General features: G+C 43.5%; 1 protein-coding gene across 1 annotated transcript; it reads right to left on the reverse strand.

Annotated features, from left to right (window-relative positions):
• Positions 1 to 198: 198 nt before the first annotated feature.
• Positions 199 to 27,797, reverse strand: SETD6 (SET domain containing 6, protein lysine methyltransferase). The gene is made up of 9 exons (XM_081336121.1): positions 27,506 to 27,797; positions 26,927 to 27,449; positions 26,384 to 26,528; positions 25,873 to 26,014; positions 24,319 to 24,513; positions 22,779 to 22,899; positions 21,408 to 21,588; positions 3,374 to 3,516; positions 199 to 966 (listed from the first exon to the last, which is right to left on the reverse strand). The coding sequence occupies exons 1-9, from the start codon at positions 27,658 to 27,660 to the stop codon at positions 658 to 660; spliced, it is 1,914 nt and encodes a 637-aa protein (XP_081192247.1). The 5' UTR covers positions 27,661 to 27,797; the 3' UTR covers positions 199 to 657.
• Between the last annotated feature and the right edge of the window lie 195 nt (positions 27,798 to 27,992).

The raw sequence follows: 27,992 nt of genomic DNA on the forward strand, positions 1-27,992 counted from the left end.
CCCAGCTGTGTTCCTTATTCAGTGACAAAAACTTTTTTTTGGCATTCCCTGATTGTAAAGCTCTTAACTTAATATATTACCAAGAGAATATGGATGAAAATCAGGAACAAATTCTCTCCATGTTGAAAGCAATTCATCAAACTATTCTTACAGCTACTGATGAAATGAGAGGTTATAGAAAAGATGTCAGCCCAGATATAGAAACTAAAACTTTTATTACATCTAAAAAAATCAACTACACAGAATATAACAGAAAAGGTGGAACAATTAAAGATTATGACAGAAGATTCAACTGATCCACAAATACAGTCAATGGAAAACCCAGAAAAGAGACTGACAATATGGAAAAAGGAAAAGACTTTCTACATAAATCAGAATGAACCTGAGGATCAAGAAGAACAGGCTGAAGAGAAGATAAACAGTTCAGGACAACTACGTCAAAATAAAGAGACATTTGTTAGTCCTCTCAAAAAATGGCAACCAGATGTTTTTCTCTGCGTCAAACAATCTATATAACAATACAGATTGTTAGGTCCTTGAGGAAACAAACTCCATCCATGGAATTTGTTTTTATAGCCTATGAAAACAGCCTCCATCTGCTTAGAAGCCTCATTCTGGCATTTAGGCCCAAAGATTGCCACCCTCCAGCAGCAGCAGCTACTTTGTCAGCTCAAGTAATTGATGCAGAATTTTCTTCTGGCCATATCGCACTTGGAGGGCAAATTGTTCCCGGCGGCTTAATTCCAAATAAGCCTGCAGGTCTCCCAGCATCGTTTCCTCCTCCTTCAAGCCGGAGGAGAAAGCCTTCAGCGTTAGTACTGTGGCATCAAAGAGAAGCTTCTTCTGAGCAGCACTCAGGTTGGGTATCATAGTAACTGACTGGATCAAGCAAGTGGTCCCTTTTCCATCAGTCTTGGCCTCTTGGTCTTTAAACTCTTTGAATTCCTCCACAGACATAGTCAGCACCTTCAGTGAGACACACAGACATACCACCCCCAGTTAGAGATATCAACCGAAACCAAAGTTCACCAGGCAAAACCACTTTTGGGTTTCAACCTAAAACTGCTTTTCTCAGTGGATTTCAAGCAGGCCATTCCCCATCAGTGAAACAGCTCATCTTTTCTTAAAAAGCTTCCAGTTTCATCCCTTGCAGGGTTTTGTCTTACATGCTGTATGTGTATATGCATGTTGCAAGACAGTGAGAACGCTTGTACAGGAGAAGAGAACCACAGTATAATCGAGGACTTAATGGAAGATTTTGCAAAACTCCTAGCTAAATGTAATGCATATATTACCATAATGGGAGGAGATGATAATTTTCACAAGTGGAAAACTTAAATTACTTAAAATACTTCTCCGGTAAAATGTAATAGCTGTGCCATTCTGCAGTCACATGTTTTTTTGTGCTGGAAGTATATTCCTACCTTATCAAACAGGAAGAGAAAAACATCAGTAGGGATTCAGTGAGTCTTGTAATGGCTCTTGTGATGGGAAGGTTACATCAGGTCAGGGTCATTGGGAGGTGAACTGCTGGGGGGCGCTTGCATGGGTTGATTGAGGGTTGGTGCTATCTCTGGTTGGCTGTGTGGTTGATTTGGATTCTGAGGGGTTCATAGGTCAATGTGTCTGTTGATGGTATTGCTTGTGGAGTGCCAGGCTTCGATGGACTCACAAGGATGGCAGGTGGTAGCGCGGCCAATGATTTTTGTGTTGCTCCAATCAAACTGGTGCTGTTTGGTGTCGGGGTGTTAGAGATTAAGGATTTGGGATTGTGGCGCTTGACTGCCGCCCAATGTTTGTGGATCCTGATTTTTAATGGATGTGGAATTTATCCTTCATAGAATTGGTTGCAATGGTTAAAGTTGATTTTGTAGATTACATTGTTTCCTTCATCCTTTTTTATCTTGTCTTTGGTTCTGGATAATTCTCTGGTTTCTCTTCAGATCGTATAAATCTTTCGCCTTTTAACCCTACCATATATAAAAGGGGTGTCAGAAATGACAGCCAGAATTTTCCAATAGCAATAGCCCACAAACCCACAGCCACACTCCACCAGGAATTATCCAGAACCAAAAACAAGATACAGAAGGATGAAAGAAACAATGTAATCTACAAAATCAACTTTAATAATTGCAACAATTCTACATGAAACTAACATCATGTCAATTAAAAACCACGATCCACTAACAAGGCTGCCAGTCAAATGCCACAATCCCAAAACTTTAATCTTTACCCATCTCAATCCCAAACAGCACCAATTTGATTGGAGCAGCACAAAAATTATCCGCCATCCTCGTGAGTCCATCGAAGCCTGGCACTCCACAAGCAATACCATCAACAGACACATTGACCTACAACCAGCCTATGAACCCCTCAGAATCCAAATCAATCACACAGCCAACCAGAGATAGCACCAACCCTCACCTGATGTAACCTTCCCATCACAAGATCCATTACAAGACTCACTGATAACTCACACCTGACCCATCACAGACCCTCACTTGGCACACCCACACCCTTATAAACAGAAGAACACTGACACTGACATCCCCTAAACTCCACTGAAGATGTTACCTAGCCTGTTAATGAAACATTTGGAAACCAACCCACATGCTCAGAGAATTTTATCCCCAACAATTTTACCAACCTTGGAAGGATGCAAGGCTGAGTCAATCTTGAGCCAGTGAGAATCAAACTTCTGGCAGTCAGCAGAGTTAGCCTACAGAGTTAGCCTGTAATACTGCATTCTAACTACAGCGCCGCCACTGATTCAAATCCAGGAAGCCCCAACTGACATTTGTGGAACACCCGCCCAACAACTTTAACATCAATTCCCAATGGAAAACAAATGATAGGAAGTGATAGGAAGACATATAAATGACCCCACAAAAGGTGCCAGTCTTTGAACACATCAGCAATGGATATATTGCTGAATGGATTCACCCACACAGCCTCTGCTGGGATTCCCTGCATAAATGGGCCTAGTATCCTCCCCTCAGTATGACTGCTCCCACATCAAATTGTAGATCACATCATGAATGGCTGAAAGCTGAGGGCATCTACCTGTCCAGTATCTGATTTCTTTCATATAAACAATGCTGCACTTCAATGGTTAGATGGCCTAGATCTTTTTAACATTTTTATTTTATTGTATTTTATTCATCTAGGTGAAATGTTAATACATATTGCTAGTCCCTGTATGATATGCCAGCCGCTAAATAAATAAAGCCACAGCTGATTCTCTTGAAATGTGGAAAATTAATTCTAGACTTTCAAAATTAGAGCAGCCATAAAAGCATAAAGCAATGTGCATCCAACTGACCAAATTAGCTGCTTAACCAAAACAATTCCCAGATTAGGTTAAATCACTGACCTGCAATGTCACCGAGAGCTCCTCTTCAGTGAAAACTCTCTCCCAGCCAATCACAAAAGCCCCTTCCTCACCCACCATTTCCTGACGGCAAAGGAAGTCCCATTGATCCAGGACCAGTTTCTCTTCCACGTCTGTATCTGTGGCTGATTGAATAACATACAGTCAGAAGTAGTTCTGGAATGCAAAACTGAACTTAGAAAAGAAACAAGCCTGCCCTTCTCTGGTTTAAAAACTTTTTGTCTTCCTAGTTTAACTGAAAAGTGGCAAAGTAGCACTTCTTTCCTACTTAGGTGTCATCTAGTTGGTTGTGAAAAAATACCTTCTTGATATGTTAAACATGACTGAAATGTGGAGGGGAAGTTTCCATGTTTAGCACATCACTTATCAGAAGGAAGAGGTGGCTGAGATGGTCCCTCAGCTTAGCCTGGCTTTCTGGGCAAGATGTTCATTTTGTCTTTTCAAATAAAATATATATAAAAAAATAATAGAACTTCCAGTTTGCGTCACAGCAGGACGAGATGCAGAAAGGCAGGGCTCTGCCTTCTGTGCCCAATTTTGCCCTGCTGAGGGCCCTAAAAGGGTCTAAAATCACCCCAAAGAAGTGATGAAGAGGACGGGTGCCTTGTTGATGATCCATTGGATCCAAGGAAAGCCCTCCAAACCGGCAGGGAAAAGACGGGCTACATTCCTGTGGCAGGCCATTAGCTGCAGACAACCGAAGAAGAAAAAAGTACCAATTAATACATCGTAAACAGCATGTTTGGAACTGGGTGAGAATATTGATCCTTTCTTTACTATTTTACAAATGAATTTCCTGGAAAAGGCTCCCAAGAAGCTAAAAACCTCTGAATGTAAACAGAAGCAGCGTTTTAATTTCATGGGGGACAGAAACATACAATATTGAAGTGGAAGTAACATAAAGCTAGTTTTGATAAATATGAGAACTGAGAAAACTTAAGATTTTCTCTTTGAAAAAAACAACACATTGACGCGAAATATAAGAAATCAATCCTTTGTTTTAGAGTGGAAAATGGAATGACATCTAGTGGTGGATTTGTGTATAGCACTATAATCTGCTTCCTAGCTGCTTGGTGATTCCTAGCTGGGGAGAACAGCTGGCAATAAAGCAAAATATTTTGGCACACTTATCACCCTGATAAGGCTTTTATAATGAAATATATGATTTAGAACTAAGATTGCATTTTTTCTTTTTTTTGATATGGGAAATATGAAGATAAGAGGATTGATATGAATAAAACCTTTAGCTATATAAATGTAATTAATATTGAGAAAATCATAACTGATATTTCAAATACTGATGGGAAATTAAACCTTCTAAAAACTTTTTTAATTCAAAATTGCCTAAAGCTTTTTTTGATTTGAAGGAAGATCTGGAATTAAGAGATGTATGGCGGGAAAGGAATATGACAGACAGAGATTTTACTTTTTTTCGGATAGACATAAATCTTTTTCCAGGATTGACTTCATTTTGATTACTACTGATCTTTCCTCTTTGGTTAAGAATGTTAAGATTTTTCCTAGGACAATGTCTGACCATAGTCCTGTTTGGTTGGAGTTCTTTGCTGAAGACACTAGTAGGAGATCCTGGAAGCTGAATGAGAATTTATTTACAAATGACTTGTTCTTGCAGAAATGTAGAGAACATATGAAAGAATGTTTTGTCACGAATATGCATAAAGGTACCTCGATGGAAATGGTTTGGGATGCTAGTAAAGCCTATATGAGAGGGGTTTTGATTTATATGAATAATGCTTATAGGCGTAAGCAAGTGCAAAAACGTTTAGATATTGAGGAAGAGATTAAAACTAAGGAGAAAAAGTTCATTTTGAATCCATTGGATAATAATTTAAAGATCTCAATACATTTATTGAAAGAACAATTTAATATGCTATTGGCTGATCAAGTAGCAACTAATTTGTGTCATGCCAAACACAATACTTTTTGTAACGCCAATAAGCCTGGTAGATGGTTGGCTTATCAATTAAGGAAGAAACAGAAATTACGTACTATAGACAAAATAGAATATAAAGGAAAAGAAGTCTACCAACAAAATTTGATTAAGAGGAGTTTTCTAGATTTTTACTTGAAATTATATTCTAAAGAGAATATACAAGCTTTAGATGTAGACAAGTATTTACAGGGAGCTCATTTTCCAAGACTTTCACAAGAACAACAACTTGAGATGAATTGCCCAATTACATCAGAAGAAATTTCTTTAGCTATTAAACAGTTGAAATTGGGCAAAGCTCCGGGAACAGATGGATTAACAGCAATTTATTATAAAAAGTTGTTGCCTGAAATGATTGAACCCTTAAAGATTTTGTTTAATGAAATTCATACTGGAGGCACAGTTCCTCCATCATGGAGGACAGCTTTTGTATCGTTGATCCCAAAGGAGGATCAAGATCTTACTCAACCTAAAAATTATAGACCTATATCGCTGTCAGAATCCATTTATATCACATTTCATAATTGTATAGGTAGAACAACGTGCTATTTCTGGGGATTCTGCCATCTCTCCGAGGGGGGGGGAGAGGATGGTTACTAAAGCAATTTTCAAACAACAGGGGATGTTTTAACTGGGGGAGGGAGGGGGACAGACAGGTCTGGATTGTATCTTCATTTACAACTGAAAAGGAAAGCAATAACCATAAAACCAAGGAGAGTTCCCTTTCCCATGGAAGGACCTGACACCTAGCAACTGATGAGAGCCTGACCAAATGGATGAGGGGAGGGGCTGAAATGGGAATGTTTTATATAGGATTGAAATGTAACTTTGTTAGATTCCGTCTTGTATTCCCACAATCGATTCCATCCTAGTAAACATTTTCCTTTTTGGACTAAACTTGCATCCAAGAGTTCTTATTTCCTAAGATGTGGATTGAGGTGGGTCCTGACAGTAGACGGAATCTGCTTTAAGAGTCAACCTGGAAGGGAAAACCTTACCGGGGGACTTTGCAACAAATACAATGTCTGGCGACGAAGCAAGAGAGGAGGGAAGCCCCATGGAGGGGGAGTCTTCCCCCCAAATGGAATCCCAGAGACGATGGGAAGCTGAAGCAGCATATTCCCCCGGGGAAGAAGCGGTGGAGCAGTACGACCGAAAACCCCGGTGGTCGATGGGCGTTGGAAGGAAAAGTGAGTGGGAAAAGGCTTTGGGAGAAACGACCCTGAGGCGTAGTAACCACCAACCGGAATGGAGGCAAGAGATGGAGAGTTCCCTGCACGCCAGCGAGGAGGAGCGGATCCTGGAAAAGGCCATTGATCTGATGAAAGCAACCCTGAGTTCACTGAGGGAGGAGAGAGCTGAGAATCGCAATCGAGGCAGCGCCTGGGGACGCAACTGGAAAGGTAACGGAGGGGATCCAACACCTGAAACCCCGGGGCCGTCCAATGGAACAGGAATTGCTGCCTCAGCAGTACCCCCCCCCCCCAGAACCACAGATGGGGACCAGGATGAGGAGCGATACCGGCCATGGCGCAGACAACGCTCCAGCCAAAGACTCCCGCCCCTGGAAGTCAAATTCAAGGGGGAGCCATCACGACTGGGATTTTTCCTAACCCAAGTCCTCAGCTACATGGAAGAGTACGGACGGGACATCCCCAGTGACAAAACACGCATCCGAATTGTGCAATCTGCCTTGGACGGGACGGCTGCAGACTGGGTGGTGAACTTGCATGACTCCAACGCCCCAGAACTCAACGACTTCAACCGATTCATGTCATCTTTGAGGCGGTGGTTCGAGGATCCTTTGGCTGACCGTAAGGCCCGGGAGAGAATCAAAACGGTGAGGCAGGGCAGGCGAGCAGTGGCTGATTATACCCAAGAATTCCGAGCCATTGCCAGCAAGCTGAACTGGCCAGAAGACATCCTCCTTAGCCACTTCAAAGACGGTCTGAACTACGACCTGTATGACGCTTGCCTGCCTCGAGGAGACCCACCCCACCTCGACGACTGGTACATCCTGGCGGAGGAAGTGGAAATAGACCTACTGAAGAGACACCGCAGAGGAAAACCATGGGGCCGCCTGCCACCCGAGCAAACACGCGAGGGGGAAAAACCACCAGCCACAGCCAAAAAATCAACAGGTTGCTTCAACTGCGGGAGAGAGGGCCACCGTGCTGCAGAATGTCGTTCAAAAGCCCCCCCACGAAAACCAGAGGCATCATCCTCCAAGAAGCCGGGGAAGCCCCAAGGCAACACAAAAGAATCTTCCATGAAGGGGACAGAGGCTGTAGAGTCCACAATTCCTGCCAGGAACTGGGACTGGACTCCGGCCTGCACCGCAGGGACGGTGGACAACTCGGAAGACAGCTCAGAGGGAGAACCATTGGACTAAACTTGCATCCAAGAGTTCTTATTTCCTAAGATGTGGATTGAGGTGGGTCCTGACAATCGCTTTTAAATACAATTATAAGATTTTTGCTAAAGTATTGGCTAATAGATTAATACAAGTTTTGAAACAAATGATTCATAGTGATCAATCGGGATTTATATCTGGGAGGTATATGAAATATAATGTAAGGCAAATTGTTAACTTGCTTGAATATTTGGATAAGAACAACCAAGTCTCCGCAGCATTGATATTTTTGGATGCAGAGAAAGCCTTTGACCAATTGAATTGGCAATTTTTATTAAGAGTTGTTGAGGAGATGAATTTTGGAGGTTTTCTACATGCTATTAAAGCTATATATCAGGGGTGTGAAACTCAATTTCATTCATCAGCATTGCGGTTGCCCTCAGGGGGCCGGGTGGGCGTGGCCTGGGTGGGCGTGGCCTACTGGGTGGGCATGGCTAGAGTGCGTATGGCCTACTGGGTGGGCGTGGCCAGCTCTACATGGTTCGCATCAAGGGTGCCTGTGGGGGCCTGGGCAGGAGTGGGACAGATCTGGGGGTCTCTGGCAGAAGGAGGGTCTCTGGGCCAGGGCCAAGGCAGCGGGGGCCGTTCCCTCCCTGTTTCCAGGATGGCTTCGCGGGCCGCATGAAACCACTTCGCGGGCCGGATCCGGCCCCCGGGCCTTGTGTTTGACATGTCTGCTATATATCAACAACAAACTGCACAAATTATAGTTAATGGGGGATTAACAGAGACTTTTAAAATTGAAAAAGGTACAAGACAGGGTTGCCCCCTATCACCATTATTGTTTGTTTTAACATTAGAGATTTTACTAATTAAAATTCGAGAGTCCTCTTTGATAAAGGGAATTAAAATAAAACAGAATGATTATAGATTGAGAGCTTTTGCTGATGACTTGGTTGTGACAGTATCCCAACCGTTACAGTCGGTTATAGACTTGATGGAAATTATAACTCAGTATGGTAAGGTTTCTGGGTTTAAGGTGAATAGTAATAAGACTAAGATATTATCCAAGAATTTATCTATGAGTGAAAGGGATATGTTATCTAAATTAACAGGTTTTGAAATAGTGAAGAAGGTTAAATATCTAGGAGTATATATTGCAGCCTCAAATGTAAAATTGTATAAGAATAATTATGAAACACTATGGTTGAAGGTACAAAGGGACTTAAATAATTGGAAAAAAATTACAATTATCATTACTGGGAAGAATTGCAGTTGTTAAAATGAATGTTCTACCAAAGTTTCTCTTTCTATTTCAGATGATACCTATATTGAAAAAGGATGCCAACCTTGATCAATGGCAGAAGGGTATTAACAAATTTATCTGGGCGGGGAAAAAACCAAGAGTTAAATTCAAGATTTTACAGGATGCCAGGGAAAGAGGGGGACTCAAGGCGCCAAATTTGAAATTGTACTATGATGCGGTTGCCTTGACCTGGGTTGGTGATTGGCTTAATCTAACTAACAAGAGAATACTTCATCTTGAGGGATGGGATTTAATATATGGATGGCATGCATACTTGCTTTATGATAAGAAGGTAGACAGGGCTTTTAAATCCCATATTCTTAGAAGTGCTTTATTGCGTGTCTGGAAAAAGTATTATTACAAGTTAAATTATAAAATACCGATTTGGGGAATTCCTGGACACGCGATAGAGGGCGTATCTATGGGAGTGAGTATGGATATGGTTTCTTATAAGGAACTACTTAGATTGCAAGGGAATGATTGGCAACTTAAACCAGTAGAGGAGTTAAGACAAGAAAACATAAGTTACTCTTGGTTTCAATATACCCAAGAGTATAGGTGGAAGTCAGATCAAAAGGTTGGCATCACAACTACAGATCAAAATTTAGTAAAGCAAATTAGAGATTCAAATTGTGCACATATAAAGAGGATATATAATGCTTTAATTGAATTGGATTCGGAAACGGAACTGGTTAAAGACTGCATGATAAAATGGGCACAAAATATTCAGGAACCAATTTCGTTGGACACCTGGGAGATAATTTGGGTCAGAAATGTTAAATTTACCCAGGCTCAAAATCTAAGAGAAAATTTTTATAAAATGTTTTTTTTTAATTGAAAAGTTTTACAATACATTTTATCTTTAACAATCCCCCCCTCCCTCCACCCACCCCTACCTAACCCTCCCTATCCCTCCCCCCCATTCCCCCCTCCCCCCCCGACTTCCCAGAGCTAAGTACAAGGTATAGAAACAAAGAACAATCATAAACATCCATATGCTAACAACAATAAACTATTAAGTCTATCGCATTCTAGCTCATATGAGATGACTACAAGCAATACTAATATTACATATAAAAGGAAAGAGAAAAAAAAAGAGAAAAAAACTTATTCAAATACTAAGTGAAACTTTTTAGTCCCATATTTGTTCTGGATATAATCAATCCACTTTTTCCACTCCATAATATAACGTTCTTGCGAATGATCTTTCAAGTAAGCCGAAATCTTTGCCATTTCCGCCAGGTCAGAAACTTTTAGAGTCCATTCTTCTATAGTCGGCAGTTCCTCCTTTTTCCAATATTGACCTATTAAGAGTCTTGCTGCTGTGATTAAGTTCAACATCAACTTAATGTCCACAACAGTAGCATCTGTAATTATGCCCAATAAAAACAATTGCGGACAAAACTTTATCCTTTGCTTGAAGATCTTCTGCATATTCCTGACAACGCAGCAGCTTCATAATATAATTTAAGATTAGGCATTTTAAGACCACCTCTTTCACGAGTATCCTGCATAATCTTAAGTTTAACTCGTGGCCTTTTTCCTGCCCACACAAAATTATTGATACCCCGTTGCCATTCTTCCAGATTAGAGTCTTTTTTAAGCATCGGTATCATTTGGAATAAAAATAAAAATTTAGGCAGGACATTCATTTTCACTGCTGCAATTCTTCCCAGTAAAGACAATTGCAATTTTTCCCAGCTCTCCAATTCTTTTTGAATTTTTCCCCATAACTTTTCATAATTATTTTTATATAACTTTGCATTTGAGGGTGACAAATACACCCCCAAATATTTAACCCTTTTAACAATCTCAAATCCAGTTAATCCTTCTAAAAGGGCCTTTTGCGATGCTGTCATGTTTTTGGCTAAAATTTTTGTTTTTTGTACATTAACCTTAAATCCAGAAACCTTCCCATATTGCATTATTATCTCCATCAGGTCCACAACAGAGTTTTCTGGCTGGGTCACCGTAACAACCAGATCGTCTGCAAACGCCCTCAATCTATAATCCTGATCTCTAATTTGAATACCCTTAATTTTTTCCGAGTTCTGTATTTTTATCAATAATATCTCCAATGTTAAAACAAATAATAGAGGTGATAACGGACACCTTTGTCTTGTGCCCTTCTCAATATTGCATACTTCAGTCAGGCTATTATTTACTATTATTCGGGCAGTTTGTTTTTGATATAATGCCTTAATTGGTTGTAAAAATTTATCCCCAAAATTCATTTTATCTAGAACTTTCATCAGAAATTGCCAATCCAATTGATCAAAAGCTTTTTCAGCATCTAGAAAAATTAATGCCGGACTTCCGGTGGCGACGCGGCGCCGAAGACAGCCGTCTCCGGGCTGTCCGCTCCGCAGCTGTGTTTATCCATCGTAAACAGCGCCGATCAGCTGTTTAGATGGATTTGAAGCCCCCTCCTCGGGAGAAGAGGAGGGGGTGAGGCCCCAGGTAGGGGTTGAGCTCTCCAGGGCCGCCTGAGCTGAGAGTTTGGGCGGCTGAAGGATTGAGCCCCCCCCGAAGCCTGGGTTGCTCCGAGCTGCGCAGCGTCTCTGCTCCGTGATTTTTGGAGCAGAGCCAGGCGTTAGCAACCACCCCTGCCAGAAGGAAATACCCTGGAGTATCAAGATGCAGGCAGAGCGGTACAGGAGGTCATGGTGATGTGGACTTTTATTTTTACTCTCTAGCTCAACGGATTTTATAGCTTCAAAGTGAAAGTGCGTAACAAGTGAAAGTGGGGAAAGATGGCGGCCAAAACTTCTAAAGCTCTTCGGAGTGCGGGGTCTTCCCCGGTGCAGCAGACCTCGTTGCAAGCTTTGCTTCCTCCTGCACCTCCTCCGGCATTGACGCTCAAGGATTTACAAGATGCCTTAGAAAAGCATTCACAATTAATGTCTGATATGATGGATGAAAAGTTGAAAAAGCTGGAGGAGAAATTGGAGAAGAAGTTGGAAGAGAAGTTTAGAGCAATGAGGGTAAACATGTTGTCTATAATTGAAAGTGTAGCTGAATGTGTGCAACAGCTGGAGGAAAAAGTGGAGGATCTCAGTCAAAAGAACTCTATATTAGAAGTAAAGGTATTAGAGAATGAAAATATAAGGGATAAAATGGACGGAGAATTGAGCCTTGTTCAGTACCATCAGATGCAGTATGCTATTAGAATTAGGGGCTTAAAAGAGAATCCTAAAGAAGATTTAAAGCAGCTGATCTCTGAGGCTTTGGAAGTGGTATTGGGCCAGCCAGCATCTGAAATTGAGGGAAGCATGGATAAAATTTTTCGTGTAAATTCATGGATTGCAAGACAGAGGAAGTTACCCAGAGATGTGGTGGTCTATTTTACAAAGAGAGTAATTAGAGATGAAGTCATTCAAGCTGCTTATGATACTAAATTGGTAGTTGCTGAGCAAGAAGTCCTGGTTTTAAGAGATTCCTCCAAAGATTTTAAGGAGAAGGAAAGATTTTGCATTTCTTACACAGGAACTTAAGAAATGTGATATCAAGTTTAGATGGGAGATTCCAGTCGGACTGGTGGTGACGCACGAAGGTAAAAGACATCGTCTGGTTACTGTGGCCCAGGCACGTGATTTTTACAGCAACGTGTTAAAAGCAGCCACCCTATCACTTTTGGAAGCTGCAAAGGGATTTGGCGTGGGAAAGCCTCAGGATGTTGCAGATAGACAGACAGAGGAGAATGGTGTTGGAGGGGATCAAGTTACAGTTTCATCGGCTGCTGCTGGAGAGCAGAGGATGTCGCGTGCCGCCCTAAGACGAGCGAGACGAGAGCAAGACCAGCAGAAAGTCATGGAACTTCCAAAGTGTACTTACAGTGAAGTTGTGGGAGGGGCGCGGTCCAAAGAAGTTACAGGGGCCATTTCAGACATGCTCCAAAAGCTTTGGGGCGTTAAGATTGGTGACTAAATTTCTAATTTAGAATGTCAGTGGATTAAATTCATCATAGAGGAGAAAGAAAGTTTTTCAATATTCAAAACAATTTAAGACTGATGTTATTTGGTTGCAAGAAACGTATATTAGGGTTATGGACTTAAAGTATTTTTTGAATTTAAGATTGGGTACGTAAGCTCCTAATTAACAACAAGTGGACTTTTCTTAACTTACTACATATTGTTGTTGTTGTTAGTTGCGAAGTCGTGTCCGACCCATCGCGACCCTATGGACAATGTTCCTCCAGGCCTTCCTGTCCTCTACCATCTTCTGGAGTCCATTTAAGCTCACGCCTACTGCTTCAGTGACTCCATCCAGCCACCTCATTCTCTGTCGTCCCCTTCTTCTATTGCCCTCAATCTTTCCCAGCATTAGGCTCTTCTCCAGTGAGTCCTTCCTTCTCATTAGGTGGCCAAAGTATTTGAGTTTTAGCTTCAGGATCTGGCCTTCTAAAGAGCAGTCAGGGTTGATCTCCTCTAGGACTGACCGGTTTGATCGCCTTGCAGTCCAAGGAACTCGCAGGAGTCTTCTCCAGCACCATAGTTCAAAGGCTTCAATTCTTTGGCGCTCAGCCTTTCTTATGGTCCAGCTTTCACTGCCATACATTGCAACTGGGAAGACCATAGCCTTGACTATACGCACTTTTGTTGACAGGGTGATGTCTCTGCTTTTTAGTGTGCTGTCTAGATTTGTCATGGCTTTCCTCCCGAGGAGCAAGCGTCTTTTAATTTCTTGGCTACAGTTCCCATCTGCAGTGATCTTGGAGCCCAGGAAAATAAAATCTGTCACTACCTCCATTTCTTCCCCATCTATTTGCCAGGAATTGAGAGGGCCAGATGCCATGATCTTGGTTTTCTTAATGTTTAGTTTCAACCCAAGTTTTGCACTCTCCTTCTTCACCCGCAACAAGAGGCTCTTTAGTTCTTCTTCACTTTCTGCCATTAGAGTGGTATCATCTGCATATCTTAGGTTGTTGATGTTTCTTCCGGCAATCTTAATTCCAACTTTTGATTCATCTAGCCCTGCCTTTCTCATGATGTGCTCTGCATATAAGTTAAATAGGCAAGGCGACAGTATACAGCCTTGCCGGACTCCTTTCCCAATTTTGAACCAATCAGTGGTTCCGTGTCCAGTTCTCACTGTTGCTTCTTGGCCCGCATATAGATTTCTCAAGAGACAAATAAGATGGTCTGGTATGCCCATCTCTTTAAGGACTTGCCACAGTTTGTTATGATCCACACAATCAAAGGCTTTAGCATAGTCAATGAAGCAGAAGTAGATGTTTTTCTGGAACTCTCTAGCTTTCTCCATGATCCAGCGTATGTTAGCAATTTGATCTCTAGTTCCTCTGCCTCTTCGAAATCCTGCCTGTACTTCTGGTAGTTCTCGATCCACATACTGCTGGAGTCTAGCTTGTAGAATTTTAAGCATAACTTTACTAGCATGAGAAATGAGTGCAATGGTGCGATAGTTTGAACATTCTTTGGCACTGCCTTTCTTTGGAATTGGAATGTAAACTTACTACATATAAAGGGTACTTAATTGGATTATAAAATTTTTAAATTTTTTTTTCCCATTGGAGATTGGAATGGTGTTTTAGACGTATAGATGGAAAAAGCGGGTTGTTTTTTTTTAAGCGTGTCATGAGTTATGCTAGATTGTCTAAATTTCTTTTTTATTTGAACTCAAGGATGATCTGGTGTGATACATGCAAGAATTATTTTTGATTATAGTTCAGTTTGGCTGGAGATTAATAAGGTTAATAGAGATAGGCACTCTTGGCGCGTAATTGAGAATTTGTTTAGAAATTAGAGGTAAATACTAGATAATTTTTTTTTTGAAATTAATATGAATAAGGATTGGGACTAAGAAATTTCATTTAGCATTTGAGTAAAGCTCCTTTTCTGTTTTCTTCTTTTTTTTATCTGTAATATTAATATTGTTTGTAATCATTTTACATGAGCTAGAGGGTGATAGAATTAATAGTTTATTGTAGATAGCATATGGATGCTTATGTTTGTTTTTCGCTTTTATACCCTGTACTTAGCTCTGGGAAGTCGGGGGGGGAGGGGGGAATGGGGGAGAGGGATAGGGAGGGTTAGATAGGGGTGGGGGAGGGGGGGATTGATAAAGTTAAAATGTACTGTAAAACTTTTTAAATAAAAAAAAAGAAAAATTAATGCCGCAGGGATCTGGTTGTTCCTTTCCAAAAACTCCACCACATCAACTATATGCCTCACATTATTTTTCATTTGTCTACCACTAATAAACCCAGTTTGATCCCCATGGATCATCTGTTGCAAAACCCTCATCAATCTATTAGCTAAAACCTTAGCAAATATCTTGTAGTCTGTATTTAAAAGTGATATTGGTCTGTAGTTTCTTACTTGGGTGACATCCTGATCTTCCTTCGGAATCAAGGAAATAACAGCAGTTCTCCAAGACGGAGGCACCCTTCCTCCCCTCTGAATTGTCTGAAACAATTCCCTTAATGGCTTTATCAGCTCCAATTGTAAATTTTTGTAATAGACCGCAGTCAGTCCGTCCGTGCCTGGTGCTTTGTCCACCTTCAATTGCTTAATTGCTAAAAGAATTTCTTCTTCTGTTATCAATTGATTAATCTCTTCCTTTTGTTCTTGTGTAAGAACCGGGATGCTAGCATTCTTCAAATATACATCAATATCCGTTTCATTAATCTTATCCTTAACATATAATTTGGAATAAAAGTCCACAAAGGCTTCCTTAATAAGATCCTGTTGAAACACAACCTTGCCTTTATATTCAATTTTATCTATATTAGAAGCCCTTTGTTTTTTCCTTAACCTGTAGGCTAACCACCTACCTGGTTTATTGGCATTACAAAAAGTATTATGCCTAGCAAACCGTAAGTTAGTTGCCACCTGATCAGCCATCAACTTATCAAATTGTCCTCTTAGCAAGTTAATAACCTCTTTAATCTTCACATCCGATGGATTCAAAATTAGGGCCTTTTCTTTTTCCCTAATTTCATTCTCCAGTTCTTTCCTCCTAACTTCCAAATTACGTCTGTATTTATTATTCATGTATATTAACACCCCTCTCATATAGGCTTTGCTAGCATCCCAAACCATGCCCATAGAAGTATCCTTATTCATATTAATTTCAAAAAAATCCTTCATCTGCTTTTTGCATTCTTCCACATTTCTCTGATTTCTAAACAAATTCTCATTTACGCGCCAGGAGCGCCTATCTATATTGTCCTTGTTGATCTCTAACCAGACTGGACTATGGTCAGATATAGTTCTTGCACAAATCTTTATCTTCTTAATCCTAGAAAAAAAATCATTAGTCAGTAATATAAAATTACAAGAGCCTTGGTGGAGCAGTGGGCTAATGCCTCCTTAAGTAACACCAGCTGCCTGCAATTAGTGCAGGTTCGCATCCCACCAGGCTCAAGGTTGACTCAGCCTTCCATCCTTCCGAGGTAGGTAAAATGAGGACCCAGATTGTTGGGGGCAATTAAGCTGACTTTGTAATAATGCCGCTTGGGGTGTGTGTGAAAGCCCTAACAAGCAGGCATATACATAGAATGAAGGCTACTGCTAAGCTTGTAAGCCGCCCTGAGTCTTCGGAGAAGGGCGGGATATAAATGGAATTTAAAAAAAAAATCAATCCTAGAAAAAGATTGGTGTCTGTCAGAAAAAAAAGTATAATCCTTTTCATGTAGATGTGTTTCTCGCCAAATGTCTCGCAATTCCAGATCATCCTTCATTTCAAAAAAAGATTTAGGCAATCTAGCATGACTCGGGGCACGCTTAAAAAAACCAGATTTGTCCAACTGTACATCCAGGACACCATTCCAATCTCCCATAAAAATAAAAGATTTATAATCCAACTGGGTAATCTTTGTATGTAGTGAACTAAAAAAGTCAGTCTGTTGTTGATTAGGAGCATACAGTCCAACTAAGAGCGTTTTTTTGCCTTCTAACAGCAAATCTATCATAACATATCTTCCTTGTTTATCTACTTCAATTAGTTCCGCTGTCAGAGTATTCTTAACATAAATAACCACTCCATTTTTCTTATTCATTGCAGAAGCAATAAATTGCGTGCCCAACCTTGAGTTCAACAAGTACTTTTGGTCCATAACCCTAATATGCGTTTCTTGCAAGCAGATAACATCAGTCTTAAATTGTTTTAAATATTGAAAAACTTTCTTTCTCTTCTGTGGTGAATTTAATCCATTAACATTCCAGGTTAGGAACTTAGTCGCCATTCTTGGCATCCCGAAGCTTCTGGAGCACGTCTGCCAGGACCCCTTTAACTTCCTTAGGCCGCGCCCCTCCCACAGCTTCACTGTAAGTACGCTTTGGAGGTTCCATAACTTTCTGCTGATCTTGCTCTTGCTCTTGTCTCACTCGTCTTAAGGCAGAGCGTCATCCTCTGCTCTCCAGCAGCTGCCAATGAAACTGTAATTTGATCCCCTCCAGCACCATTCTCCTCTGTCTGTATTCCTTCAGCATCTTGAGGCTTTCCCTCGCCATTTCCCTTTACAGATTCCAAAAGTGGTAGAGGGGTTGCTTTTAAAACTTTACTGTAAAAATCACGTGCCTGAGTCACTGTAACCAAACGATGTCTCTTGCCTTCATGCATCACCACCATGCCCACTGGAATCTCCCATCTAAACTTGATGTCACATTTCTTAAGTTCCTGTGCCAAAAAGGCAAAATCTTTCCTTCTCCTTAAAATCTTTGGAGGAATCTCTTTTAAGACCAAAACTTCTTGCTCAGCAACCACAAGCTTAGTATCATAAGCAACTTGGATAACTTCATCCCTAATTGCTCTCTTTGTAAAGTAAACCACCACATCTCTAGGTAGCTTCCTCTGCCTTGCAATCCATGAGTTCACACGAAAGATTTTGTCTATACTTCCCTCAATTTCAGCTGCTGACTGACCCAGTACCGCTTCCAAAGCCTCAGAGACCAGCTGCTTTAAATCTTCTTTAGGATTCTCTTTTAAGCCTCTGATTCTGATAGCAAACTCCATCTGATGGTACTGGACGAGGGTCAAGTCTCCATCCATTTTATCCCTTATATTTTCATTCTCTAATACTTTTGCTTCTAATATAAATTCTTTTGACTAAGATCCTCCATTTTTTCATCCAAACATTGCACACATACAGCCACACCTTCAATTGCAGGCAAGATGTCTGCCCTCATTGCTCTAAACTTCTCTTCCATCTTCTCCTCCAGTTTCTCCTCCAGCTTTTCCATCTTTTCATCCATCATATCTGACATTAATTGTGAATGCTTTTCGAAGGCATCCTGTAAATCCTTAAGCGTCAATGCCAGAGCAGGTGCAGGAGGAAGCAAAGCTTGCAACGAGGTCTGTTGCACCGGGGAAGCCCCCGCACTCCGGAGAACTTTGGAAGTTTTAGTCGCCATCTTCCCCCACTTTCACTTGCTGCGCACTTTCACTTTAAAGCCATAAAGTCCATTGAACTAGAGAGTACAAGTAAAAGTCCACTTCACCTTGACCTCCTGTACCGCTCTGCCTGCGTCTTCACACTCAAGAGTCTTTCCTTCTGGCAGGGGTGGTTGCTAACGCTTGGCTCTGCTCCAAAAATCACGGAGCAGAGGCGCTGCGCAGCCCGGAGCAAACCCAGGCTTCGGGGGGGCTCGATCCTTCAGCCGCCCAAACTTAAAGATCAGGCGGCCCCGGAGAGCTCAACCCCTACCTGGGGCCTCACCCCCTCCTCTTCTCCCGGGGAGGGGGCTTCCGAATCACCAAAGCAGCTGATCGGCGCTGTTTTCAGCAATTCAACAAAGCTGCGGAGCGGACAGCCCGGAGATGGCTGTCTTCAGCGTCGCGTCGCCACCGGAAGTCCTTTATAAAATGTTTTATAGATGGCATCTGGATCCCAAGAAGTTGTCCAACATGTATCCTAATTTACAGTCTAAATGTTGGAGGTGTGGTAGTTTAGAAGCTACCTATTTTCACATGTGGTGGACTTGTAGAAATATAAAAGCTTTTTGGATTAAAATTTGGTGGAACATTCAAAAGATTTTTAAGAGAAAGATAAAGTTTTCCCCGCAATTGTTTTTATTGGGCATTGTTGTAGATTGTGATGTTAAAGAAACTAACTTGATGTTGAACATGATAACGGCAGCACGGTTACTGGTGGGACAATATTGGAAGAAGGATAGTTTGCCCACTGTAGAAGAATGGGTGTTTAAAGTTTCGAATCTTGCAGAAATGTCTAAGATTTCTGCTTATCTGAAGGATCATTCACAGGAAAGATATATTTCAGTTTGGAGGAGATGGATAAATTATATTCAAAACAAATACGGGACTAAAAAGTACCATTTAGCTTATGAGTAGATTTTAGTGGGATATTGTTATTGGTACGTTGTTGGTAGTTATGTTAAAAGAGAGTTAAAGCGCATTATGAATTTGGTTAATTGTATATTATGCATAATTTTTATTTAGAATATGATTATTGTAACTATAATCCTGTATTTAGCTCGGGGAAGTGGGGGGGGGAAGTGGGTGGGTTTGGGGTGGGAGGGATTTGGGGATATATTGTAAAATTTTGTTTTTGTAAAACTCTTTAATAAAAAAAAAGAGAAAATCATAACTGATATTTCAAATACTGATGGGAAATTAAACCTTAACAGCACAAAAACCAGGATATTGATTTATGAATTGACATTATGGATTTATGAATTGATATTATTTGTATGATATTAGTAAAATATGAAGATATATTTAACTCTGTATACATTGGAGGAAGGTGTATTACATCTGTTTGCTGCCTTGAGTTATTTTTTAAAAATAATACAGGTGGCATACAAATAAATAAATAAGAAAAAAACAACCCCAATTAATGATTTTACACTTTAATTTGCCAATTTAAAGGCTGTTTTATGGACCCAGCAGAAGCAAGCGGCAGCTGGAATCTACAGCCTCAAGTAAAAGGGGCTGACCACGCGAAGCCACTCAAGGCCAATGCTGGGAAGCAGGGTTGGTAGAATGCAGCCAGGGAAGACTAGCTATGTTCAGCGGTTTACTCTTTTAAGGAAAGGCTTCTATCATTCAGAGCTTGTTTATTCTGCACTGAACTGAATGTTCAAATGTGTGTTAACAATACTAGCTAATAATGATAATCACCAATATTGCTTGGTTTGTCTGTGCGTCTTTCAGACCAGAGTAGAGCTGTGGTTGCACTTGCTGATGGCCTCTCGTGCAGCTGCAGTGCTCCTTGGGGTCTCAGCAGACCTCAATACTATTGGCTACAGCATCCTTTTGGGGGTGGTGCTGTGCTCCAGTGGCCAGTTACAGACGGCGTTAGAGGGTCAGGGAAGAGATTGTGCCCGCAGATCCCAATGTGTGGGGTGCCTCAAGGCTCGACATTCTCCTCCTCCTTTCCTGTTCAACATCTTCATGAAACTACTGGGTGAGATCAGCTGCAAGTTCAGGGTTCAGTATCACCATGATGGGCAACTCTACACCTCAACCCTAAGCTGCATAGATAAAGCTGTTGATGTCTGGAAGTTGTTTGGGGTGGAAGAGATGTCAGCTCCATTCTAAGAAGACTGAGTGGCTGTGGTTGTTTGGGCCACCAGGGGCAGGGAGGTCACCACCCTTGGATGGTTCTGCACTTTTGCTAGTTAAGGCCATGGTGCAACTTCAGGTTCTTCTGGATTCCCAGCTACTGCTTAGAGCAGGTGGCAGCTGTGGCCAGGAGAGCCTTTGCCTTCTCCTGGTGTGCCACCTGCACCCTTGGAAGGCTCTTCAGTTTTCACACCCCGTTGAACTCACAATTGGAATGTTGTGCTGCACTCTACAAGGGCTACAGCTGGCTTAAAATGCTGGCCTGTCAATCAGCCCTCAATGGTTTCTGACGATCCAGGAGATTCCTGCGAGTGTGCTTTCCAGCTTCTCTTTTTGTTAGCGCCAATAAATCTGTTCTGCCTTAATGTCACAGAATCTCTAGTTTAATTGGGCTCTATTAGAGGGGGAAAGTCCTTCTCAAACACTGGAAGTGCCCCCTCCGCCCCAGTTCCCTGAGTGCTAAATAATCAATCACAATGGCCTCTCCAGCCCACCTTCAATTAAGCTCTTGGAAGGAGATTGTCAGATAATGACCTGCCCTCACGGGGGAGGTTTTGTCTGACCGACCTTCTATCTGAAACAGCAAATCTCTGGTTTTCAATTTGAGATGCTCCTCGTGCTAAATGAGGGCTAATCCACATGGAGCCCCATTTCCATCTGTCCTGTTTGCCATCGTTCACTCCCTAGAGACTAAAATGGACAATTTGAAATTTGAGCGGGCCCCGAACAAGGAGTATATATCGGAGGTGGTGACCCTTTGAGAGATGTATGCAATGAAATTTCATTTTGATGTATGCCGATTGGTGTACATTCAAAGTGACAATAAAGTTATCATCATCAATAACCAGGGTGAGCCACTTGCCTTGAAGCGCAGCTTTCAGCAGCGTTGACATCTGGATGTCAGCAGTGTCGTTGGTATTGCCAGGGTAGGCCTCAGCAAAGCCGTACATGTGAAGGAGCTGCCAGTTGGCTATTTCTCCATAGGTGTTGAAGATCTCCTGGCCTTTGCAGACAGGCTGAGTGGTGACCATTTTCAAGGACTCCTGCCAAGAAGGGTGCACTTCAGATGAGGACCCAGATTGTTGGGGGAAATTAAGCTGACTTTGTAATAATGCCGCTTGGGGTGTGTGTGAAAGCCCTAATAAGCAGGCATATACATAGAATGAAGGCTACTGCTAAGCTTGTAAGCCGCCCTGAGTCTTCGGAGAAGGGCGGGATATAAATGGAATTAAAATAAAATAAGAAAAAGATTCCTTCTTGTTTGGCTCTCTTATCTCTGGAAAAAAAGCTTTGCCCGGACTATCTGCACCTGATTGTCCCTCAACAGAAGTCATTTTCATTTCTACTAAGTGCTGAGCTGTGCTTGCTCCACTGATCTGGAACAGGATATAACATCCTTCCTATAATAATAATAAATAATAAACCTTTATTGTCAAAGTACAACATGTGTACATTGAGATTAGCTGAGCCTCCCCCCGTGCTCTCTCCCCCCAACACACAGTGACAACAAACCCTCCATCCCACCACACCATATGAACCAACTACACCACACACCGGCCTCCCAAGTCAATTCTGCATAAGATTATGTCCCATTTAAAAACCTAACAGCCCACGGATAAAAGCTATTTTTCAGCCTGTTGGTATGGCTGGCTATATTCCTATATCTCCTACGGGATGGTAGGAGAGTAAAGAGATACCGTCCAGGGTGTGAGTCATCCCTGAGAATCTTCCTCACTCTTCCAAGGCAACGAGCCCTGGCGATGTCATCCAGTGTCTTGTGCTGTGCTCACTAGCCTCTGTAATACTTTCCTGTCCATGACTGTCAGACCAGCATACCAAACCACAATACCATACGAGAGGACGCTCTCTATAGTAGACCGGTAAAAGAGGGTCATTAGCTGTTGTTCTACCCTGTTCTTCCGCAAGACCTCTGTTGGGCCTTTCTAGCCACCTGGGTTGTGTTAACTTTCCAGGTCAGATCTTCACAGAGGTAGACTCCCAGAAATTTAAAGGAGGAAACTCCCTCTACACAGTCCTCCCCGATGTAAAGTGGGGCAGGTTCCTCCTTTTATCCAGGGCAAGGCAGAGATAGAAGGGTATCCCTGCCCTGGATCCTTCTTCCTGATATAGCACGTGCAGCTCACCCTTCAAACCTTCTTGGAAATGCAGGTCTCAGGGCAATGCAACCTCAGGCATGATAGAATGGGTTGCTGGCAGTGAGGCTCTTGCTCACCGGAGAATATTCCAAGTTGGCATTGTGGCTGGCTACATGATTTAGAAGATCTGCCAGGGGCACCATCACTGGAGGATTAGGTTCTTCCTCCTCTTCTTCCTCATTCAGAGGTTCTTGGAAACTGCATCAAATGAGAAAGAAGTGACTGTTCTCTTTAAAGAGAACAAAATTACACTCAGGCAGATAAGAGGGAGGGCCCAACATCTGCAAAACTCTAATTAGGTCACTAAATCTATCAATTCTAAACTATGTAGAAACTATAAAAGCTTTGTGCTAAAAGCCCAGAAAACAGATGGTTATGAGTTGAGGCAGCAAGGCTAGTTGTTTAATGACTACAAGTGGGACTGGCAGCTGTCATTAAATGAAATGGTTGCGAAGTGGAAAATCATGTGATGGCAACCATGCTTTCCTTCCCTGATCCCCTTGGAATGCTCACCTTGGCACTGGCATAATTAGCAAGAAGGGAATTAATGTTTGTATTCATTTGGAGAGTAAGTTGAGGCAGTCCTCAACTTACAACCACAACTGAGCCCAAAATTTGTTGTTGATATTTGTTAAGTGAGTTTTGCCCCATTTTACAACCTTCCTTGCCACAGTTGTTAAGTGAATTGATAAGTTAGTAATCCAGTTGCTAAGTGAATTTGGCTTCCCCATCAACTGCTTGTCAGAAGGTTGCAAAGGGATCATGTGACCTTGGGACATGACAACCATTGTAAGTATGAACCAGTCGCCAAGCATCTGAATTTTGATCACATGATCATGGAGATGCTTCAAAGGTCACAACTGTGAAAAACTGTCATAAGTCACTTTTTCCAGTGCCGTTGTAACTTTGAACTGTTATTAAATGAGCTATTGTTACGTTCAGGACTACCTGTAATAAATAAAAAATGAATAAGATCCAAGGCAATATTTCTACTCAGTGACCAAAAATATTTTAAGTATTTTAATTATTTTTAATTTGTTTTATGTTATAAGCTGCTCAGTCAATTGTTGAGAGGCGTGCCTACGGAAATCAAAAAGCAAGTAAGCAAAAAAACCAGGCACACAATGGGAAATATATTGAGCTGTTTGAATGATGTGCTAGCAACTGCCATTGCCAGCAAATTGTTTTTGATGTGTATTTCCCATTATGTACCTGCTCACTCTCTTGTAATCCCTTCCTCTCCAATCCCTCTGATCTGCAAGAGAGAAAAACAACTGGTCAGGGACACAATGGGTACTGACAGTAATGCTGATCACGTGACCCAGGGACACCATATATCATAAATGTGGGCACTGGTCATAAAGGGTTTTTGGGGTTTTTTTGGCACTATTGTAACTTCAACAGTCACTGAACAAGGCAGTTGGTAAGCAAGGTCTACCTGCATGTTTACTTAAACTGCAACTGCCCAAACACTCCTCTCCTCTCCACATATTTGATTTTGATGAAATATTCTACCTGTATAAGTTGCCCTAAGGAACTTTCTTTTATCAGGAATCACTGTCTTCTCCACTTGTTTTCTGAGGCTGCCAGTTCTTGGCCTGTCCCTCTTCCTCTTACCTGTAAGCCATGACAAATGCCACCAGCCTCCGATAGAGCTCAAGCGTGTGCACCTTTGGGTTGAAGAGATCTGGGTGGGCCTTCAGGAAGGGCAAGATGATAGAGGAATACTCCATCTCAATATTGGCCAAGTCTTTCTCCACAGCTTCGAGGACTCCTGTCCCTTGCAGAAGTCGTGCCCGCTCTTCAAGACCCCTATACAAGAGAGCCAGCCGAAAGAACAGCTTCCTCATTGGAGAAGAATGCCATATTAGGAGACATCCTTGTATGTCTAATCACAATTGGGCAAATACAAGTTTTATATTCTATTCTATTCTATTACAAAAAAAGAAACTATGGGGCAAGCTTGCTGGTTCTTCCATTTCACACTGATAGAAGTAAAGGAAAGGTCTTCAAAATTTAATATTGAAAGAGAAATTTAAAATTGAATTTGCTGCAGTGGAAACTTACTGCCTGGACAAACAAGCATACCAAAAACTATAATGGCTGGGAAACAGGAAAGGACAGCATAAAGGCAGGACATAGGCAAAAATTAGCTGGGTCTTAGAGTGGGAAATGAAGAAGACAAGCTATAAACACCTGTAAGAGGAAATAGCTAGCCAGGAAAACTTAACTAAACTGAAAAACAGGAAAGAACCTATTGTTGTAAGGGGCCCAACTCAAAACCAACAACTGAATATGTCTAATATTTTATATTATTAACGTACATGTGATGTATGATTTAGTATGTAGCAGGAAATAGGTAGGAGGTGGTCAGAAAGAGTCTAACCTCATAGTAACTCAGCCAAAGGGGAAAGAGGAGGGATGTGGCGGCAGGGAAAGGGCTGTATAAAGAAGGGAATATTTTGGGTTGAAACTTTGGAGAGAACCAAGCTTTGATAGCTTCTCTCCCCGCTTATTGCAATAAATGAAACAAAAGGCCCTTTTGTCTTGGCTGGTTATTGGTCAGGTGAGCTTGCCTCTGGTCATGAAGGAAAGTAGCCAGGAGGACATAACACTTTTTGTATCTGCTTTGCTGAGAGATTTTAAGTTTAGCTTCTGATGGAAAGCAGCTTTCATAACAGAAGGAAGGATAGCAAAAGATGAGTGGAAAAGGGGAAAGTCTTAGAAACACCTAGGCCTCTGGGAAGCAGGAGCTTTGAAACAGCTGCAGCTAAAATGACTACCATGGACACAATGGCTGTTGAAGACAGACTATTGGGTTCTGCATAGCCAGTTTTCCAGTTTAATTAGCATCTTAGACCAAGCCAAGCCCAGAAATGTTGGGGAATTCCAGGAAGTTTGGCATTCAGACAAATTTGCCCCTCTGTCTCTTTCTTCACTTTCCTTCTTCTTAGTCATGGGTCAGATCTTGTTATCTGCTTTGCCTGCTGGTTTTTTTTAAATGTACTGACTATGTAACACGTCTTTTCTATTTTTCATTTGGTCTCTCCAGTATTCTGTAGGCTTTCCTGGTATACTAAGTTCAGTGCATCTTCTTCACTGTCTGAACACTTGCTACGTCTACACAACACAGGAGACAAGTAAAGAAGCCAATGCAGCAGCTCCTCTTACCAGAACATGGGGTGATCCAAATCAGTGAACTGGGGCCAAAGAGAGAAATAAGGCCCCCAACGGGAATTGCTAAATGTGGATTCGTAGAGGAGAGAAATCAGGAGAGGAACCCAGCCCGATGCGCTCTGAAGGGAGGCTTCTTCTAGCGAAGGCAGAAAAAAGGAAGGAGAGGCACATCAATGGAGGGAACGAGTCCCCCCTCCAGGAGCTGCAGACGGAGCCACTTCACCCTCCTGTGGGGCAAAGGAGCCTCTGAAGAGCACAGATTTCTTTTCCCTGGGTTGGAAATCTCCCTGCTTGCCAGAATATTTGTATTTGCTTCTTAGACCTCTACCCCACCTTCCCTGCAGGGGCCCAAGGGGTCTTCAGCCGGGCTGGGAGACAGCGACTATAGCAGAAGGCCCGGCTCCCCCTCAACACCCGATCCACCGCATCACCCGGCGGCGGCCCCAAACACGCTCCGATCCCCCCTCGGCCTGAGAAGCGTGGGGGTCTTGGGGGGCGCCGGTACCTTTCCGCAGGAGCGGGGCGAGGGCGCTGGTGTGCTGGGACAGGAGCGCCGTCCTGGGGACGCGGAAAAGCTCTTCGCCGGCGCCCAGGTTCTCCCTGGCCAGCAGCCCGTAGGCGGCCACGGTGCCCTCACGGCTCACGCCGACCTGCAAGCCAGGAGAGGGCAGCGGCCAGCAGAGGAGCTCCCCGCCCGTCGACCCCGAAGGAGGAGCCCCAAAGGGAGGCGGACGCGGCCCGGTGAAGCTCCCCGGCCCGGCTGCTCCCGTAGCTCGGAGCTTCAAGCCCCCGCTGCCGGGCTTCTGCTCAGGCCCACGTGCGGAAATGCAACACGTGTATGGACGCATTCAGAAGTTCCTCGGGCGAAGGATTCACGAAACGGGCTCCTGCAGGGGGCCCCCTCCCACGCCATGCCGAAACCAGGCCGCGGCCCCGAGGGAAGACCCAGGACAAGCGAGGGCGGCGTGCTGGGAACCGCCCAAAGCCCCACAACTCGGACTCGGGGCCGCGGCACCTCCTCCCACCAGGGACCCCGGCGCCGGCCTACCTTGGCGCTCAACTCCACGCCGGCCGCCGCGCACCAGCGCAAGAAAGCAGGCAGGGCGCGCGAGGGAGACGCGGGGGAGACGCGCCGCATCCGCTTCGCGGCGTCGGCCATGGCCGGAGAAACGCGGAAGGAGGGCAATGGGCCGGAAGAGGAGGCTGAAGGAGGCTGGGCCGGAGACCCGAGGCGCCCTGTCGCCGAGCAAGAACCCCGCTCGTCCCCCGCGTGGCCTGGTGTCCCGGCAGCCCCTCCGCTCCCCACACGAAGCGCCGCGAGGAAATGAGCGAGAGCCGCTTCTGAAGTAAAGATGCGGTTGTTTAATGCTGCATAACATGACAATTCGGGCGGTCTCCGCCCCGGAGCCGGAACGAGACGAAAGAAGATGCACACGAGCGTGGTGGCGCCGGTTCTGGCAATGCGGGAGACTCGACGCGCTACAGCGCGCTGGGCCAGTTCCAGGGCGGTCCCTGCTCCACCCGCGGGCGGGGGGCGCCCTGCTGGCTCGCTCAGGGACGGTCGGTCGGTCCTCGCGGGCAGCCTTGAGACTCCCCGGAGATGGGCCCGGCTCGTTGTCGGTCGGACAGCTTGAACCGGGATGCCCCTAAATCCGAGGCCGGAGGGGAGCGGAGAGGAAGGGCTCTAAGGGTCCGCCCGGCCAGGCTCTCCACGGGGACTCCCTGCTCCACACGCAAAATGAACCAGGCGGTCCCCCCCCCGCGAGGGGGACTCAGTCGCATTCCTCTTTATCCCCTCCCCCGGTGGGAAAACAAGCGGCAATCGGCCTGATTAGCAGCCCCCTTGAATGAGAAAAAGCTTCCAACTTTCCTGCCATCATCCCCCGGCCTGTGTTTGTCCTCTTGGGCCCGTTTCCTAGCCTGGTAGGGGGAGTTGCAAGAAGCTGCGCAGAAACTTTAAAGGGCTGGAAGGTTCCTGCCTGCATTACTTGGGGCTCTGGTGCCCCCATGCCCTCGTTTAAGCGCTGTGGTGGGGGTGCGAATGCTGCTGGCCCATCCCAGCCAGCACTCCTCCCCAAGAAGGCTGCTAGGAGGGCGGATCAGCACCATACCGT

Source organism: Vipera berus (genome assembly GCF_964194415.1).
Source record: "Vipera berus genome assembly, chromosome: 10".
Taxonomy (NCBI): Eukaryota; Metazoa; Chordata; class Lepidosauria; order Squamata; family Viperidae; genus Vipera; species Vipera berus.

Excerpts from the sequence above, each read along its gene's own strand:
- SETD6 (XM_081336121.1), bottom strand. The coding sequence starts at position 27,660 with ATGCGACTGAGTCCCCCTCGCGGGGGGGGGACCGCCTGGTTCATTTTG. Across the intron at positions 27,450-27,505 it reads GGGGCATCCCGGTTCAAGCT|GACCGACCGACCGTCCCTGA; the intron begins GTCCGACCGACA and ends GCTGCCCGCGAG. Across the intron at positions 26,015-26,383 it reads CGCCCCGCTCCTGCGGAAAG|AAGAAGCCTCCCTTCAGAGC; the intron begins GTACCGGCGCCC and ends TGCCTTCGCTAG.